The sequence below is a fragment of the Mercenaria mercenaria genome, chromosome 5 (assembly GCF_021730395.1).
Source record: "Mercenaria mercenaria strain notata chromosome 5, MADL_Memer_1, whole genome shotgun sequence".
NCBI lineage: Eukaryota > Metazoa > Mollusca > Bivalvia > Venerida > Veneridae > Mercenaria > Mercenaria mercenaria.
This window is the reverse complement of record NC_069365.1, coordinates 61474847-61490811: the sequence shown is the minus strand read 5'-3', so window position 1 is coordinate 61490811 and position 15965 is coordinate 61474847. Positions and strand designations below refer to the sequence as shown.

General features: G+C 37.4%; 1 protein-coding gene across 1 annotated transcript; it reads left to right on the top strand.

Moving 5' to 3' along the window:
- Positions 1–1381: 1381 nt before the first annotated feature.
- On the top strand, positions 1382–2590 carry LOC123558461 (uncharacterized). The gene has a single exon (XM_045350339.2). It carries the CDS (start codon positions 1382–1384, stop codon positions 2588–2590), a length of 1209 nt encoding a protein of 402 aa, XP_045206274.2.
- The last annotated feature ends 13375 nt before the right edge of the window (positions 2591–15965 follow it).

Sequence of the window (15965 nt, the reverse complement as noted above, 5' to 3'; positions counted from 1 at the left end):
TATTTTTTTTTATCATAATCAGTATCAGTTACAAAGAATATAAAATTGATCAAATATTTACAGCAAAATATTTCAGTGCACACTTAAAATGATTGTCTGAATTCATTGTATAAATGATTGTCTGAATTCATTGTATTCAGTGTTTATTTGTCTGTACATGTATTTCACGATCACATCACACTACAAAAAGTTGCACTTGGCCTCTTCATGAGTATCTATTTAAAGTCACTGTCTCTAATCACATTACTCATAAATTTTAATGCATCAAATGCACTTTTACACTGTTTCATTTTCTTTTTGTTTTATTTAAATCTCAGTACAACCAGTGTTTCTGATTTCTACCATAAGAATGCCTTGTGAACTTACATTTTAAACTTCTCTGAGTACACATCTTGGATTCTAGAACTCCCAGACTCAAAGAACTTGATAAGTAGGTGTTACTTTCTTTGAACCTTAATCAGGCATAACTATCCTCAATAGTTGGTCCAGTATTGTAGACAAGGGCAAGCCAAAAGACGTCCATACCAACACACGAGGATGTGATTACAGTAGGTACCTTCGGGTTCAAATTAATTAATACACCTGAAAACTTTGTGGCTGGCAAAACAGAACTTTACAAAGCAAATTGGCATAGGCTGACACGCGATAACTGGATTTTACAAACAATTAAAGGCTATAATGTAGAACTAGACAGTGAGCCTAAACAGAGACACATTCCAAGACCACTGATTTTCTCATTCGAAGAGCAACAAAAAATTAACACAGAACTGGAACGATTTTTACGATGCAAGATAATTGAAAAAGTCTTTGACACTGACCCGGGAGAGTTCATTTCAAACATATTTATACGACCAAAAAAGGACAATGGAGTACGGGTCATCTTGAATCTAAAACATTTCAATGAGTATCACATGCAACATACACATTTCAAAATGGAAACCCTTCAGTCAGCCATTAATGCCATAAGACCTGCATGTTATTTTGGTTCGGTTGACCTCTCAGAAGCATTCTACTCAATTCCTATCGAACAAGCAGATAGAAAATATTTTAGATTTTTTCACGGGGACCAGAAATACCAATTCACTGCTTTGGTTATGGGCTTAACGACATCACCTCGGGTTTTCACTAAAATATTAAAACCTGTATTTGCTTCTTTGCGAGAATCTGGTCATATCAGCTCATCTTATATTGATGACAGCTGCCTGCAAGGTGCAACATATGATACTTGTCTGCAAAACATAACAGACACCGTTCTGCTTATGGACTCATTGGGGCTTACAGTCCACCCTATCAAATCTGTGCTAAGACCTTGTCAGCAAATAGTGTTTCTGGGGTTTCTATTATGTTCAATCACTATGACAATTAGGCTTACTCCTGAGATATGTCAGGAGGTAATAGAGTTATGCAAAAGTCTGCTCTCTCAGAGAAGAATCTCTATTCAAAATTCTCCAAGTTAATAGGGAAACTGGTAGCTACCGAACCAGGAGTACAGTATGCCCCGTTGTATTACAAACCCCTTGAAAAGGTGAAAGAAATCCAGTTAGGAAAACACAAAGGGAATTATGACAGCTTCTTTACTATTCCACATTCTCTTCATAGCTCTTTAGAATGGTGGATTTCCAACCTCCCCCTCTGCTATAAGAAAGTGTCACAAGGTCCACCCAAACTTGTCCTTTATTCTGATGCTTCGAAACTTGGATGGGGGGCGTATAACAAAAATGACAATGTCCGTACTGGCGGAGAGTGGTCTATTGTGGAACAGTCCTTACACATAAACATTTTAGAGCTGAAAGCTTTTCAATTTACAATCCTGACCTTCTGTAAAGATATTTCAGACAAACATGTCAGAGTATTTACAGACAATACCACTACTTGCTCCTACGTGAACTGCCTAGGGGGGAAAAAGCATGAATTGAATGCTTTAGCTAGAGACATTTGGTTTTGGTGCATAGCACGAAATATTCACATTTCTGCGGCACACGTGCCAGGCGAACAAAATTCTGAGGCAGATGAACAATCGCGAACAGTTAATGATGACCTGGAATGGGCGCTGAAATCTAAAATTTTTCAATCAGTTGAAATTAGGTTTCCGGGCATTTCGATAGATTTGTTTGCTTCTAGGTTAAATCACAAAACACCGCAGTATGTTTCACGAAAGCCTGACCCAAACGCACTAGCCATTGATGCTTTTGCATTAACCTGGACAGATCACTTGTACTATATTTTTCCTCCTTTCAGTCTCATTCCACGAATTCTGCAAAAAATAGAGGAGGACGAGGCGGAAGCAGTTCTTGTTGCGCCAATATGGCCAACGCAATGTTGGTGGCCCAATCTGTTGCGCATCATCATGGATCAACCTATTCGGCTCCCAAATCCACAGAGGATTCTGTTCCTTCCACACAAGCCAGACAGAATACACCCTCTCAAAAAACTCAAATTAGGAGTTTTTCATGTATCAGGACGATCCTTCGCAGAAGAGGTGTCCCAAAAATGGCGTGCAAACTCATACTCCAATCCTGGAGGGACAGTACCAAAAGGCAGTATGACACATATCTCAAAAAATGGATTAAATTTTGTGGATCTAACATAAACCCACTGCAACCCCATGTTAACCATATTTTAGAGTTTTTATCAGGTTTATATGCTGATGGGCTGCAGTACAGGTCACTTGGTCTAGCCAGATCAGCAGTTAGTAGTTTCCTCAAGATTTGTAGCAACATAGATATCAATAGCTTTGAGGAGATCACAAGGTTCATGAAGGGAGTCTTTGTAAACCGTCCAGCCTTGCCAAAATATACCGCTACATGGGATGTCAGCAATGTTTTACAATATCTAAAGTCAATGGATGTTTCAACTCTACTGCATTTAACATGTAAATTATGTATGCTTTTTCTTTTATTGTCGGCACAGAGATGCCAAACTCTACATTTAATTGAAGTAAATGATATCAAGATATCACATGATAAGATTACCATCCTGCCGCCAAATCATCTGCCGAGGTGTGTGCCCGGTTTAGTCTAAACCGGGCACACACCTCGCTCCAATGCAATTCAAGGCATATACGCAGGACACTAACTTATGTATTGTCAGTACATTGGGTGAATATCTACAGAGAACTGAAACTCTAAGGTCTGATAAAAAACTGTTGATTGCAACAATAAAGCCCTTTGGACCTGTGTCCAAAAGCACGGTTTCTCATTGGGTGAAACAGGTAATGCTTAAAGCTGGAATAGACAATTCGTTCGGGCCTCATAGCACCCGATCAGCATCAACATCTTGTGCAAAGTTGCGAGGCGTACCACTGCAGACTATTATCAATACGGCAGGTTGGTCTAATGCAAAGGTGTTTGGACGGTATTATAACAAGCCAATTGAGCAGACAGAGTTTTCTGTCCAAGATGCAATTCTAGGACAATAGACATATTTCCTACAGGTGTACTACATGTAGTTATATATCAGAGAGACATTAGTTCTGTGCATTAACATACCATCAGGTTTGATTATAAATGATTACAAATTCATTGTGTAGTTATTATTTGATTCGGAATTTATTATTATGAAGAACCATCTCTAAAGTCTCTGTGAGGCCCCATTAGGGAGTTATGTGTTGGATGAAATTGAAAAATTAAACGAGACTTACCTAGTAAGGTGAAGTTTAGTTGTAATTTCATCCAACACAAACTCCCTAAGGGGTCACACACCCTCCCAACCCATCCCACATCTATGATTCTTCATAAAACATACCAAAGGTGAAGATGTGTCGTTTACACGTTAACATCTTCACTGCTACTCTAAAGAGTGATGAGTTCCTGCTGCTGGCTGCGTCATCTCTGTGTGACCCCTTAGGGAGTCTGTGTTGGATGAAATTACAACTAAACTTCACCTTACTAGGTAAGTCTCGTTTAATTTTTCAATTATATGCATCAATTTGTAACACCTGTATGGAACCCATATTCAAAGACTTATCAATTACTATCAGCATGAAGCTAATGCTTTATAACTAATTACCTTTACATAAATCTCATGGTCTAAATGTTAAATGTATCTTGAAAATTTATTTCAAACATTATATATAATATAAAAAATTACTCAGGTGAGCGATACAGGGTCATCATGACCCTCTTGTAATTTAACTTGGTACAAATGTTCCCCATGATGAGACAATTTGTCATGCATAAAACCTTGACCCCTAGCTTAAAGGTCAAGGTCACGATCGGACGTCAAACGTCTATAGGGATTTTTTCCTGTCGGTCCAGAACTCTGCCATCCATTAAGGGATTACAATATTACTTGGCATAAATGTTCCCCATGATGAGACAACTTGACATGCACAAACCCAGAACCCTGGCTTAAAGGTCAAGGTCACACTTTGAAATCAAAAGTCAGAAGCATTTTTTTCCTGTCCAGTCTCTAACTTTGTCAAGCAAGACAGGAATTAAATATCAGTTGGCACAAACATTCCCCTGGATGAGATAACATGTCATGTGCAAAACCCCGGGCCCTTAGTCTACGGTCAAGGTCACACTTGGAGGCCAAAGGTCAGATACAAAAATGACTTTGTCTGGAGCATTTCTTCTTCAGGCATGGAGGGATTTTGATGCAACTTGGCGCAAATGTTCACCACCATGAGACAGATTGTCTTGATGTAACTTGGCACAAATGTTCACCACCATGAGTCATCAGAATTTTAGGTGTATTTTGACCTATCCTACCTGGTAAAGTGTTGGTTTTTTTTGTGGACTTAAAATAGATTGTTTTTTTTTAGGATTATATTTTCCTTTGTTGTTACTATAACATATATGAAAACTTTTTTATAATTGGCCAAAAAATTCCATATGAAAACAACTATAGGTATCGCACAGTAATAAGGCGCTTTGAATTGTTAACAAACAAAACAATAGCATAGATTTAAGTCAATACAACGTTTACGCTCCACATACTAAATCCTCCTTGGCCAAGTGGTATTGGTATCCGTCTTATATTTTTTCACTGGGAGTTTGATTCCCGGACCTGTAAAAAAAGTATTTTGAAAACTATTTAATTTCTTTTTTTTTTCAATACAATTCAACGAAAACAACAGAATTCTGTTAATCTAGTTTTAACTTGTTCACTAACTTATATATGTCATTGTTAACATGTAATCATGTTTAAATAAGCTTCATCTTTAATATGATCTAATGTTTTTGAGGCTTTCGTGAATAAATTAGAAATCAGAGAAAAACAAACTTGTTTATACATCATTGACAGATATCAGTTCATTATGTTATACTGCAGAAGAAAATCAAAGTACTGAAAGTACAGAAAGGCTGGCTACCACAAAACACTGAATGGAAAAACTGTGCGGGAAAGATGTTTGCAAAATCTTAGGTATTATGGGTTTTCCATATTAAACTAAGGCGAGCATAGGTTATTGTTGTGATCTTGATTAACTTGTGCATCCAAGTTAAAGTTCAATCGAGAAACCTAGTTTATCGGACGTAAACATGGGTCCAAGAGAGTAAACTATAGTTTAAGCCCGTTATACTGTGTGTTCGCTCGAAAATTTATGTTAGTATTCAATAATCATAGTTTTTCGACAAAGAATGTAATTGTTGGATAATTAGATTGCCGAGAACCATTGTATACGGACGTGAACCTATGTTTACGACCATGAACTTGGGTTTATGAGTGTGAACCATAGTTTATGAATGTGAACATAGGTTTAAGTTCGAAAACTTGGTTTCTGGAACAAAACTATGATTTTTGGTCATTATCCTACGTTCACCAGCGTTAACCTATGTTTACGGTTATAAACCCATGTTCACGGTCGTAAACCTAAGTTCTCGATCGTTAACATATGTTCAGGTTCGTAAGCTATGGTTTACACCCGAGAACCCTGGTTTACTCCCATAAACATAGGTTCACGCTCGTGAACTTAAAATAACGGCTGAAATTCAAAGTTCAATTGAAAAACCTAGTTGAAACCTGGGTTCACGAGCGTGTTTTCGCCCGAAAATATGGGTAAGTATTAGAAAAACCTGGTTGAAAACCCTTGTTTATCTGTAATTGTTAATTCTACTTTTTTAACCGTAAACCTGGGTTAACGTTATTATTGGACAATTGGCGTGCCATAACCGTTTATATATGTTTCTTTCGAAGCGATAATCAACATTGAGGGACATAATATCAGATAAAATATAAAGGTAACAAACACAACATCTATATTTCGATATGCAATCCCCCACCCAACACACACAATGTGTGAATGTATGAACATTGATCAAATGGGACGATTTTCTTGCCGGTATGAGGGAAATTTTGGGCTCGAACCCTACTATAAACTGGACTGTTAATGATTATTGTCTAGTCATGTTGCTTCCTTGATACGATGGTTAGGAAAATAGACGTACCCGTAATAATGTTTTTTTTTTGAAGAGTATTCAGTGCCTACCATGAGATTACTTTAACTATTTTTCAGGAGGGCGTAGGTTCAAACCCTACTAGGACCAAACTTTGTTCATTATTTTTTTCTTTTTTTTTCGAGTAAGATGAACTGTTGTTTTTCTAAGACATATTATCATTGATCTGTCATACAAAAGCGGAAATGTTTTATTTGATTAGCCATTTCTTAGTCATTTCTTGCTGTTTCAAATGAATTTGACCTGAAGGGTGAATGTCTAGACATCTTTGAAAATTGCTTCATTACATTTGTAAAAGTTCTTGATTTTGCATTTATTTTTACAAAGTTTTGAATAAATGTATACAGGTAGGTTTTACTTCTGCCCTATGGTTCTTTATGCATAGAGCAAGGTCATAATTTTCAAAAGTTGGAGCTTAATTTCTTTCCGATTAAATCCTTTTACTCGAGGCTCCCCAGAAAAATTGTTATTGCCAATTTTATTTTGTGTTTTTAATTGTTACGCAATATTTTGAGGTTTCATTTAGAAAAATATTTGGTAAAATGAATTCTCTGTGATCATTTTGCACAATGGCTATTACTTTGAAATTTGTCTTTTTTTCAGCTGGAGGAAAAAAGACAACTTATACAAAATTAACAAATAAAAAACGAACAAACAAACAACAACGACACAGTAAAAGTCATTTAAAGATGAATCACAGTGCGAAATATGTTAACTTCAGAACTGTATCAAGTTAGTGCAATTGTTAAAAACTACCAATACGGGCCACTATCTTAATATAACCTGAAAAAAAGTTGAAAACGTGTGTTTAAACAAAACTCGCTACATCTACAGCCCTACCCTTAAAGCAAATTGGTGATAAAGCGCATTTTACGTTATATCTTTCAGTATTCGTCAGAATGTTTAAAACGAATTTAGTATAAAAATAGCCTAAAAACAGGTATAATATGGTCATTTGTTTCTTATCACGTTACTGGGACAATCACGCAGCGATTACGTCCCTTAGTACCTACAGCAAATGATCTGAAAGAATAGTTTCTTAAAACTTAAGCCCTGAATATAAGACCTGACATAACTCATATCACTATAAGTTCATTTTAATTGATATTTCATATTTCTTATTTTCCACGTTATGTCAGGTTGTCGAATAATGCGCAGTATAATTCATATCGACGATTGTTTCTCAGAACCAGTGTTTGTTTACTTAGCTCCTTATAGACGGAGGTCATAATCTATAACGAAGCGGTCAACGTTGAGTTAGTTCCATTCATTCATGGAGGCGAATTGATTTACCATCATTATGTAATATTTTCTAATGTTATCTTTCAAGTATTTACGGTTAGAAAAATAAAACATTATTATAACATGTTTGCGCAAGTAGATCTATTGAAACAGGTAAGTTTAACAATCTTTATACAACTCTATGGCAAAACTGATTAAGGTGGCAGACTATTTGAATTGCGCATGAAATTATATTTTGTGTTGTCAGTCTCAGCACCTGTTGAACTTTACAGAAACTTGATATATGGTTATAATAGTCTGGCGAATATCGCCAGCCTAAAAATAGGTGCCTTCCAGCAGGGGACTTTGTATTGCATGGCAATACTTCATTCACTTGTTCTTAGAAGACTGTAATGCAGCGAATTAGCAATACATTAAAAATAAATCAAGTCCAGTGTAGTTTATCTGTTTTAATTGAATAAAGTTCCAATTTTTAGCACAACAGAAATTCATCTGGTTCACCAGAATATGTTGGAACACCAAGCTAAAGTCCATGTGGAACACCACAAATAAAAATAGCAAAGTAAATCACCTTCTACTTTGTCATGTAACTTAGACAGTATATGTGTAAATAACAATAAGGGAGTCCTTCCAGCAGTTACAGCAAGTGATGAAAGATAAATGAAGATGTCCCTAGGTGACATTACAGCTTCATTTATCAGTGTCTGTCAATCAACACCTTATGCTATATCAATTAGTAACATACAGGTCAGTCCAGCCTGGTGTCTTATTTCCAACTAATTACTAGATGCTGTTTGACATTGTCTGCTTGTATACTTCATTACTTGGTTGAAACTAGACATACACCATACTAGATTTCTTTGTTAAGGGGGATGGAAGTTCTTGAAAAAAAAAAAATTCTTGCTTAAGGTTTCGATGGAGGCCTTGAGAAACAAAAATCAAACAACACCAAATCATAGAAAGAAAGAGTTGTTTGACATGAAAATTGAACAGCATGTAAAACATGTATATTACTTTATGAAACAAGTGTCAGTATACTGATATAAACATTGAATTCCGGAAAAGGGCTGCCTAAAGGGGCTCCACTTCCGGCCAGTTAAACGCCTTTAAAAACTCACCATTTTCAAAGAACAGTTACGCATGTTCGTTTTGATGCATTTGCAATAGCGTGCGAGTGGTGAAATTTCGCATAACAAGGTGGAACACAGTTTTCAGCAATTGTTTATCATTATTTCTTTACATATGGCATTCATTTTCAAAGGGAGACAACTGTTCCCGATTATTTTAAGTACAAATGGAATTCATTTTCAAAGGGAAACAACTTTTTCCGATTATTTTAAGTAATCTTTGAGAAAAAGTTGTCTCCCTTTGAAAATGAATGCCATTTGTAAAGAAAAAAAGATAAACAATTGCTGAAAACTATTTTCCACCTTGTTACGTGAAATTTCACCACTCGCACGCTATTGCAAATGCATCAAAACAAACATGTGTAACAGTTCTTTGAAAATGGTGAGCTTTTAAAGGCGTTTAACTATCCGGAAGTGGAGCCCCTTTAGGCAGCCCTTTTCCGGAATTCAATGTTAATATCAGTATACTGACACTTGTTTCGTAAAGTAATATACATGTTTTACATGCTGTTCAATTTTCATGTCAAACAACTCTTTCTTTCTATGATTTGGTGTTGTTTGATTTTTGCTTCTCAAGGCCTCCATCGAAACCTTAAATATCATGTTTAAAAAGATCTGGCTTCAAGTCTGATTTTCCAAAAAAAATTATTTACATTACTCTGAAAGCTATATTCTTTGCTTTTGAATTGCATTTTTTCCTGCCACTTGCCAGAATCGATTTCACCTTTCCTTCCAGTAAATATCTGAGGTGAAGGTCATTTTACAGCTGATTAAAATGGTGGATGAAAAATTCCACAAAAGATAATATTTTAATTCTTAAGTGGTGTGTAGATGCTCTGAGCTGTATTATTAGACAGTATAATCTGTTGCAAGACTCCAAGTCATAAACCTGAATCCCCTCGATAGTGAAACTATGGTAGAGTTTGACTACAAACCTGCCAACTCAGTGCCACTCTGATATGGAGTGATCTCTCGTAAATGATTTACAATCAACTCGTCCCCTAGACACCTGTCACCCAGTCAACTTGTCCACATTTTGTTCATTTCGTCCCCCACTTTTCAGCCCCTCCTTTTTAGTCTTATTTTTTGTAAAAGTTTCCTAGATTATGATTGATATAATTATGATGTAAAATATATTCTACATAATAGACATGAAAAATTACTTTGAAAACTACATTTTGTTTTGCTTTATAAATACCTAATCATATTTAAAAGTGCAGAGTGCATGCACGTTTCGTAGCTTCAAGTGTCAGTGCATTGACTAATGTGGCCATGTATATTTTTAGCTCGCTCACTCAATGTCCGACGTTGGTCGACTGTCTATCGCCTGTCAACTGATGAAAGAGGCTGTACTTTCCAATTGATCTTCATGAAATTTAGTCAAAATGATTGCCTTGATGAAAGCTAGGTCAAGATCTAATATGGGTCATATGGGGTCAAAAACTAGGTCACTAGGTCAAATCAGAGAAAAACCTTGTAGATGCTATAGGGACTGCATTTTACACCATATCTTCATGAAATTTGATCAGAATGTTTGTCTGGATGAAATCTAGGGTGAGTTTGAATATGGGTCATCTAGGGTCAAAAACTAGGTCACCCGGTCAAATCGAAGAAAAACCTTGTGTATGCAAAAGGAGGCTGTAGTTTTCAATTGATCTTCATGAAAGTTAGTCAGAATGATAGCCTCGATGAAATCTAGATCAAGTTTAAATGTGGGTCATCTAGGGTCAAATACTAGGTAACTAGGTCAAATCAGAGAAAAACCTTGTGTACGCTATAGGGATTGCATTTTACATCGTATCTTCATGAAATTTGATCAGAATGTTTGTCTGGATGAAATCTAGGGTGAATTTGAATATGGGACATCTAGGGTCAAAAACTAGGTCACCCGGTCAAATTAAAGAAAAAACATTGTGTACGCGATAGAGGCGGTATTTTTCAATTGATCTTCATGAAATTTGGTCAGAATGATAGCCTTGATTAAATCTAAGTTAAGTTCGAATATGGGTCATCTCTGGTCAAAAACTAGGTCACTAGGTCAAATCAAAGAAAAACCATGTGTATGCAATGGGGACTGCATTTTACACCAGATCTTCATGAAATTTGATTAGAATGTTTGTCTGGATGCATCTAGGTCAAGTTTGAATATGTGTCATCTATGGTCAAAAACTAGGTCACCCGGTCAAATTAAAGAAAGACTTTGTGTACGAAATAGGGGCTGTATTTTAAACTGGATATTCATAAAATTTAGTCAGAATTATTGCCTTGATGAAATCTAGGCCAAGTTTGAATATGGGTCATGTAAGGTTAAAAAACTAGGTCACTAGGACAATTCAAAGAAAAACGTGTATGCGATAGAGGCTGTATTTTTTGATTGATCTTCATGAAATTTGGTCAGAATGATTGCCTTGATAAACTCTATTCAAATTTGAATATGGGTCATCTGGGAACAAAAACTAGGTCAATAGGTCAAATCAAAGAAAAACCTTGTATAAGCAACAGGGACTGCATTTTACACCGTATCTTCATGAAATTTGATCAGAATGTTTGTTTGGATGAAATCTAGGTCAAGATCGAATATGGATCATCTAGGATCAAAAACTAGGTCACCTGGTCAAATAGAATAAAAAAACTTTTGTAGGCAATAGGGGCTGCATTTTACACTGGATATATTCATAAAATTTAGTCAGATAGTCAGAATAGCTGCCTTGATTAAATCTAGGTTGAATATGGGTAATCTGTTGTCAAAAACAAGGTCGCAAGGTCAAATCAAAGAAAAACCTTGTGTATGCAATAGGGACTGCATTTTACTCTTGGTCTTCATGAAATTTGATCACAATGTTAGTCTTGATGACCTCTACGTCAGGTTTGAATCTGATTCCTGTTGGGCCAAAAACTAGGTCATCTAGTCTTCAACTTCAACTTCAACTTGGTTACTCATCAAAATCCGCAAGCAGACATTTACTAACGAGGGGTGAAACTGTAGATGCGTGTAGTGTGAATTTGTCACAGTTAAAACTTAAAAAAATGTCCAAATTTAAAAGTCAAACATGTATAATACACTGTACACACATCCCTCACTTCTCAGAATACTGTTGCTGCTGGCACCTGCTGGATGGCTGATTTGAATGCCTCCAAGCTGGGAGCTGTAGCGATTGACTCTGGTAGTCTGTTCCAATGAGTTACTGTTCTGGGGAAGAAGGAATGCTGGTAGATATTGAGGCGGCACTGGAATGGTTATGAACTTGACTGTATGGCTGTGTCGTGTACTTCTCATCAGTGCTAGCGTTGGGTGGTAAATCACTGGAATGGCTACTAGGCCGTTGACCGTCTTATACAGTAGGATGAGATCGGCCTTAATTCTGCGTTGGTATAATGGAGTCCAGTTCAGGTTGGTGATCATAGCAGAGACACTGTCTGGTTTGTTATGGTTATACGGCCTGTTACATACAAAGCAAGCAGCATTACGTTGGACCTGTTCTAGTTGTTTGATCTGTGTGTTCTGTTGTGGGTTCCAGACTGATGATGCATTTTCAAGTTTCGGGCGGACTAGGCTGAGATATGCTCGTTCTTTTATCTTCTGTGGACAGTGTTTCAGGTTACGTTTCAAAAATCCTAGTATGCTAGATGCCTTTTTGGAGATGTTGTTAATGTGTAAGTTGAATTTCATGTTGTCGCTTAGCTCCACGCCTAAATACGGATGGTGTTGAACTGATTAAAGTTGTTGACCTTAATGGCTCTTCCTGTATGTTGTAGTGAATTGCATGATCGCACACTTCTTGATGTTAAACTCCATGCACCATGTATCTCCCCACTGCGCAAGACCTTCGAGGTCCTTTTGTAGAAGATTGTCTGTGGTACTCCGTATGGGTCTATATATTACGCAATCATCTGCAAAAAGTCTAATAGTTGATGAAATGTTGTTAGCAATGTCATTAATATAAAGAAGAAACAGAGTTGGGCCGAGTACCGATCCTTGAGGAACACCAGATGTTACACGTGTTCTGTCTGATAAGGCATTGTCCACCACCACCTGCTAGAAGCAATCAGCTAGGAACGAGTCTATCCACCTCCGTGTGCTACCCTGGATGCCATAGTATCTAAGCTTCTCTGATATGAGTGTGAGACCTTGTCAAACACTCTTGAGAAATCTAGAATGGCCATGACCTTGGTGTTTATTGTCGAGGTGTTTGACTATATCGTCGGTTGTAATAATCAGTTGAGACTCGCATGATCGCCTGGCTCTGAATCCATGCTGGTTCTCATGGAGGATGTTCTGGTCATCAAGGTGGTTCATAATCTGAGAAACCACAGTGTGTTCCATCATCTTGGAAGCCACAGCTGTCAGTGAAACTGGGCGATAGTCAAATCAAAGGAAAAGCTTGATAACACTTTAGAGGCCAAGTTTATGACCATATCTTAATGAAATTTGGTCAAAATGTTTATATTAAAGATCTTTGGCCCAATTTCGAATCAGGGTCATCTGGGGTCAAAAACTAGGTCACCTTTAAAATAAAAGAAAAACCTTGTGTATGCAATAGGTGCTGCATTTTTCATTTTAAGTGCATGAAACTTTGTCAGAATGTTTGTCTGCATGGGGGTAAAAACTAGGTCACCAGGCAAATTAAAGAATAAGCTTGTTTACACTCTAGGGGCCACATATTTTGTTCTATCTTCATAAAACTTGGTCACAATGTTTTTATGCCCCCAAAGGGAGGCATATTAGTTTTCAACTGTCCATCCGTTCGTTAGTTCGTTCTTTCACAACGTCACAACGTTAACTTTTTGCATGAAGGCACTTTACTCGCGAACTACTGCAGCCAGGACCTTCAACCTTCACATGCTGATAGTACTTATTGAGTACATGACCCCTTCTGACTTTGGGGTCACCAGGTGAAAGGTCAAGGTCACAGGGGCCAATGTTAACTTTTTGTATGAAGGCACTTTACTCGCAAACCACTGCACCCAGGACCTTCAAACTTCACATGCTGATAGTACTTATTGAGTACACGACCCCTACTGACTTTGGGGTCACCAGGTCAAAGGTCAAGGTCACAGGGGCCAATGTTAACTTTTTGCATGAAGGCACTTTACTCATGAACCACTGCACCAAGGATCTTCAAACTTCACATGCTGATAGTACTATTTGAGTACACAACCCCAGGTCAAGGTCACCAGGTCAAAGGTCAAGGCGCTGCGGGGTTATTTGTCACCATTTGTGACAGCTCTTGTTTTATCATAAAGTCTTGGATGATTTCAAATGTGGGTCACATGGGGCTAAAACCCATGAGTGGTGGGGGCATATAGATTTGGTCTTGTCCGTGCATCCGTGCGTCTGTCCGTCCGAAGTTCGTGGCGCGCCTAGCTCGAAAAGTATTTGATACAAATTGATGAAACCTTGCATGAGTGTTTATCATGATATGAACTTGCGCACCTCCTATTTTTCGTCTGGCTCCGCCCCCTATTTTCAGAGTTATGGCCCATGAAATAGTCAAAAATGCACATTTTCACCTTGTGACACGCCTAGCTCAAAAAGTATTTGATATAAATTGATGAAACCTTGCATGAGTCTTAATCATGATATGAACTTGCGCACCTCCTATTTTTCATTTGGCTCCAACCCTATTTTTAGAGTTATGGCCCCTGAAATAGTCAAGAATGCACATTTTCACCTTGTGACATACCTAGCTCAAAAAGTATTTGATATAGATTCATGAAAAACTTGCATGAGTCTTAATCATGATATGAACTTGCACACCTCCTATTTTTCATTTAGGTCCGCCCCCTATTTTTAGAGTTATGGCCCCTGAAATAGTCAAAAATGTACATTTTCACCTTGTGATGCACCTAGCTCAAAAAGTATTTAATATAAATGGTTGAAAACTTGCATAAGTCTTCATCATGATATAAACTTGCACACCTCTAATTTTTTGGCTGGCTCCACCCCCTATTTTTAAAGTTATGGCCCCTGAAATAGTAAAAAAATGCACTTTTTCACCTAATTGATGTGCCTAGCTCAAAAAGTATTAGATGTAAATTCAGGAAACCTTGCTGGAGTCTTTATCGTGATGTGACCTTGCACACTTGGCATTCCTCTTGAGAATCTTAGCTCTTATTACAGAGTTATAGCCCGTGAAATAACCAAAATAGGGGATTTTTTGTTTGTGATGCTCATAGCTCAAAAAGTAAAAGGCCTAGAATAATGAATCCTTTTCATAAAATGATTGTTGAGGCTATACCCCATTAAGACTGCAAACATTTGAATTATTGGCCCTCATTTATGACAAATGTACCAGTTGGGGGCACACCCTGTGTCCTACTGACACATTCTAGTTATCGAATCTTGGACAAGCACAAATCTGGGTCATGTGGGCTCAGAAACTAGGTCACTGTGTCAAATCAAAGAAAATACTTGTTTACACTCAAGATTTTTGGCCCAGTCTTTAATGAAAATTGGTCAGAATATTTGTTTCCATGAACTCACTAGGTCAAACATGTTCACACTGTTATGGTGTGTTTCTCAATTGAGCGACCTAGGGCCCTCTTGGCCCTCTTATTTAAAGATTCTTCTTGTACATGTATATCATTACATAACACTCTTTGTTCATTATTAAGGAAGGACAGCATTTCCATTAGGAAGTGGCTAGGGGTCTGGTTACCCGACCTCTATACAACCAGTACAGGGCAGGCTAGAGGTCCGGTAATCGATATAAATACAAAATGTACAAGGTGTAAGCAGTAGTGCTTGGTACAAGGTTTAAGCAGCAGTGCTTGTTACAAAGTTTAAGCAGTGGTGTTTTATACAATGTTTAAGCAGTGGTGCGTGTTACAAGGTTTAAGCAGTGGTGCTTGGTACCTGGTTTAAGCAGTGGTTTTTGGTACAAGCTTTAAGCAGTGGTGCTTGTTACAAGTTTTTGGCAGTGGTGCTTGTTACAAAGTTTAAGCAATGGAGCTTGTTACAAGGTTTAAGCAGTGGTGCTTGTTACAAGGTTTAAGCAGTGGTGCTTGGTACAAGCTTTAAGCAGTGGTGCTTGTTACAAGATTTAAGCAATGGTGTTTTATACAATGTTTAAGCAGTGATGCTTGTTACAAGGTTTAAGCAGTGGTGTTTAGTACAAGATTTAACCAGTGTTTGGTACAAGGTTTATGCAGTGGTGTTTGGTATAAGGTTTAAGCAGTGGTGTTTGGTAAAAGGTTT

Excerpts from the sequence above, each read along its gene's own strand:
- LOC123558461 (XM_045350339.2), top strand. The coding sequence starts at position 1,382 with ATGTCAGGAGGTAATAGAGTTATGCAAAAGTCTGCTCTCTCAGAGAAG.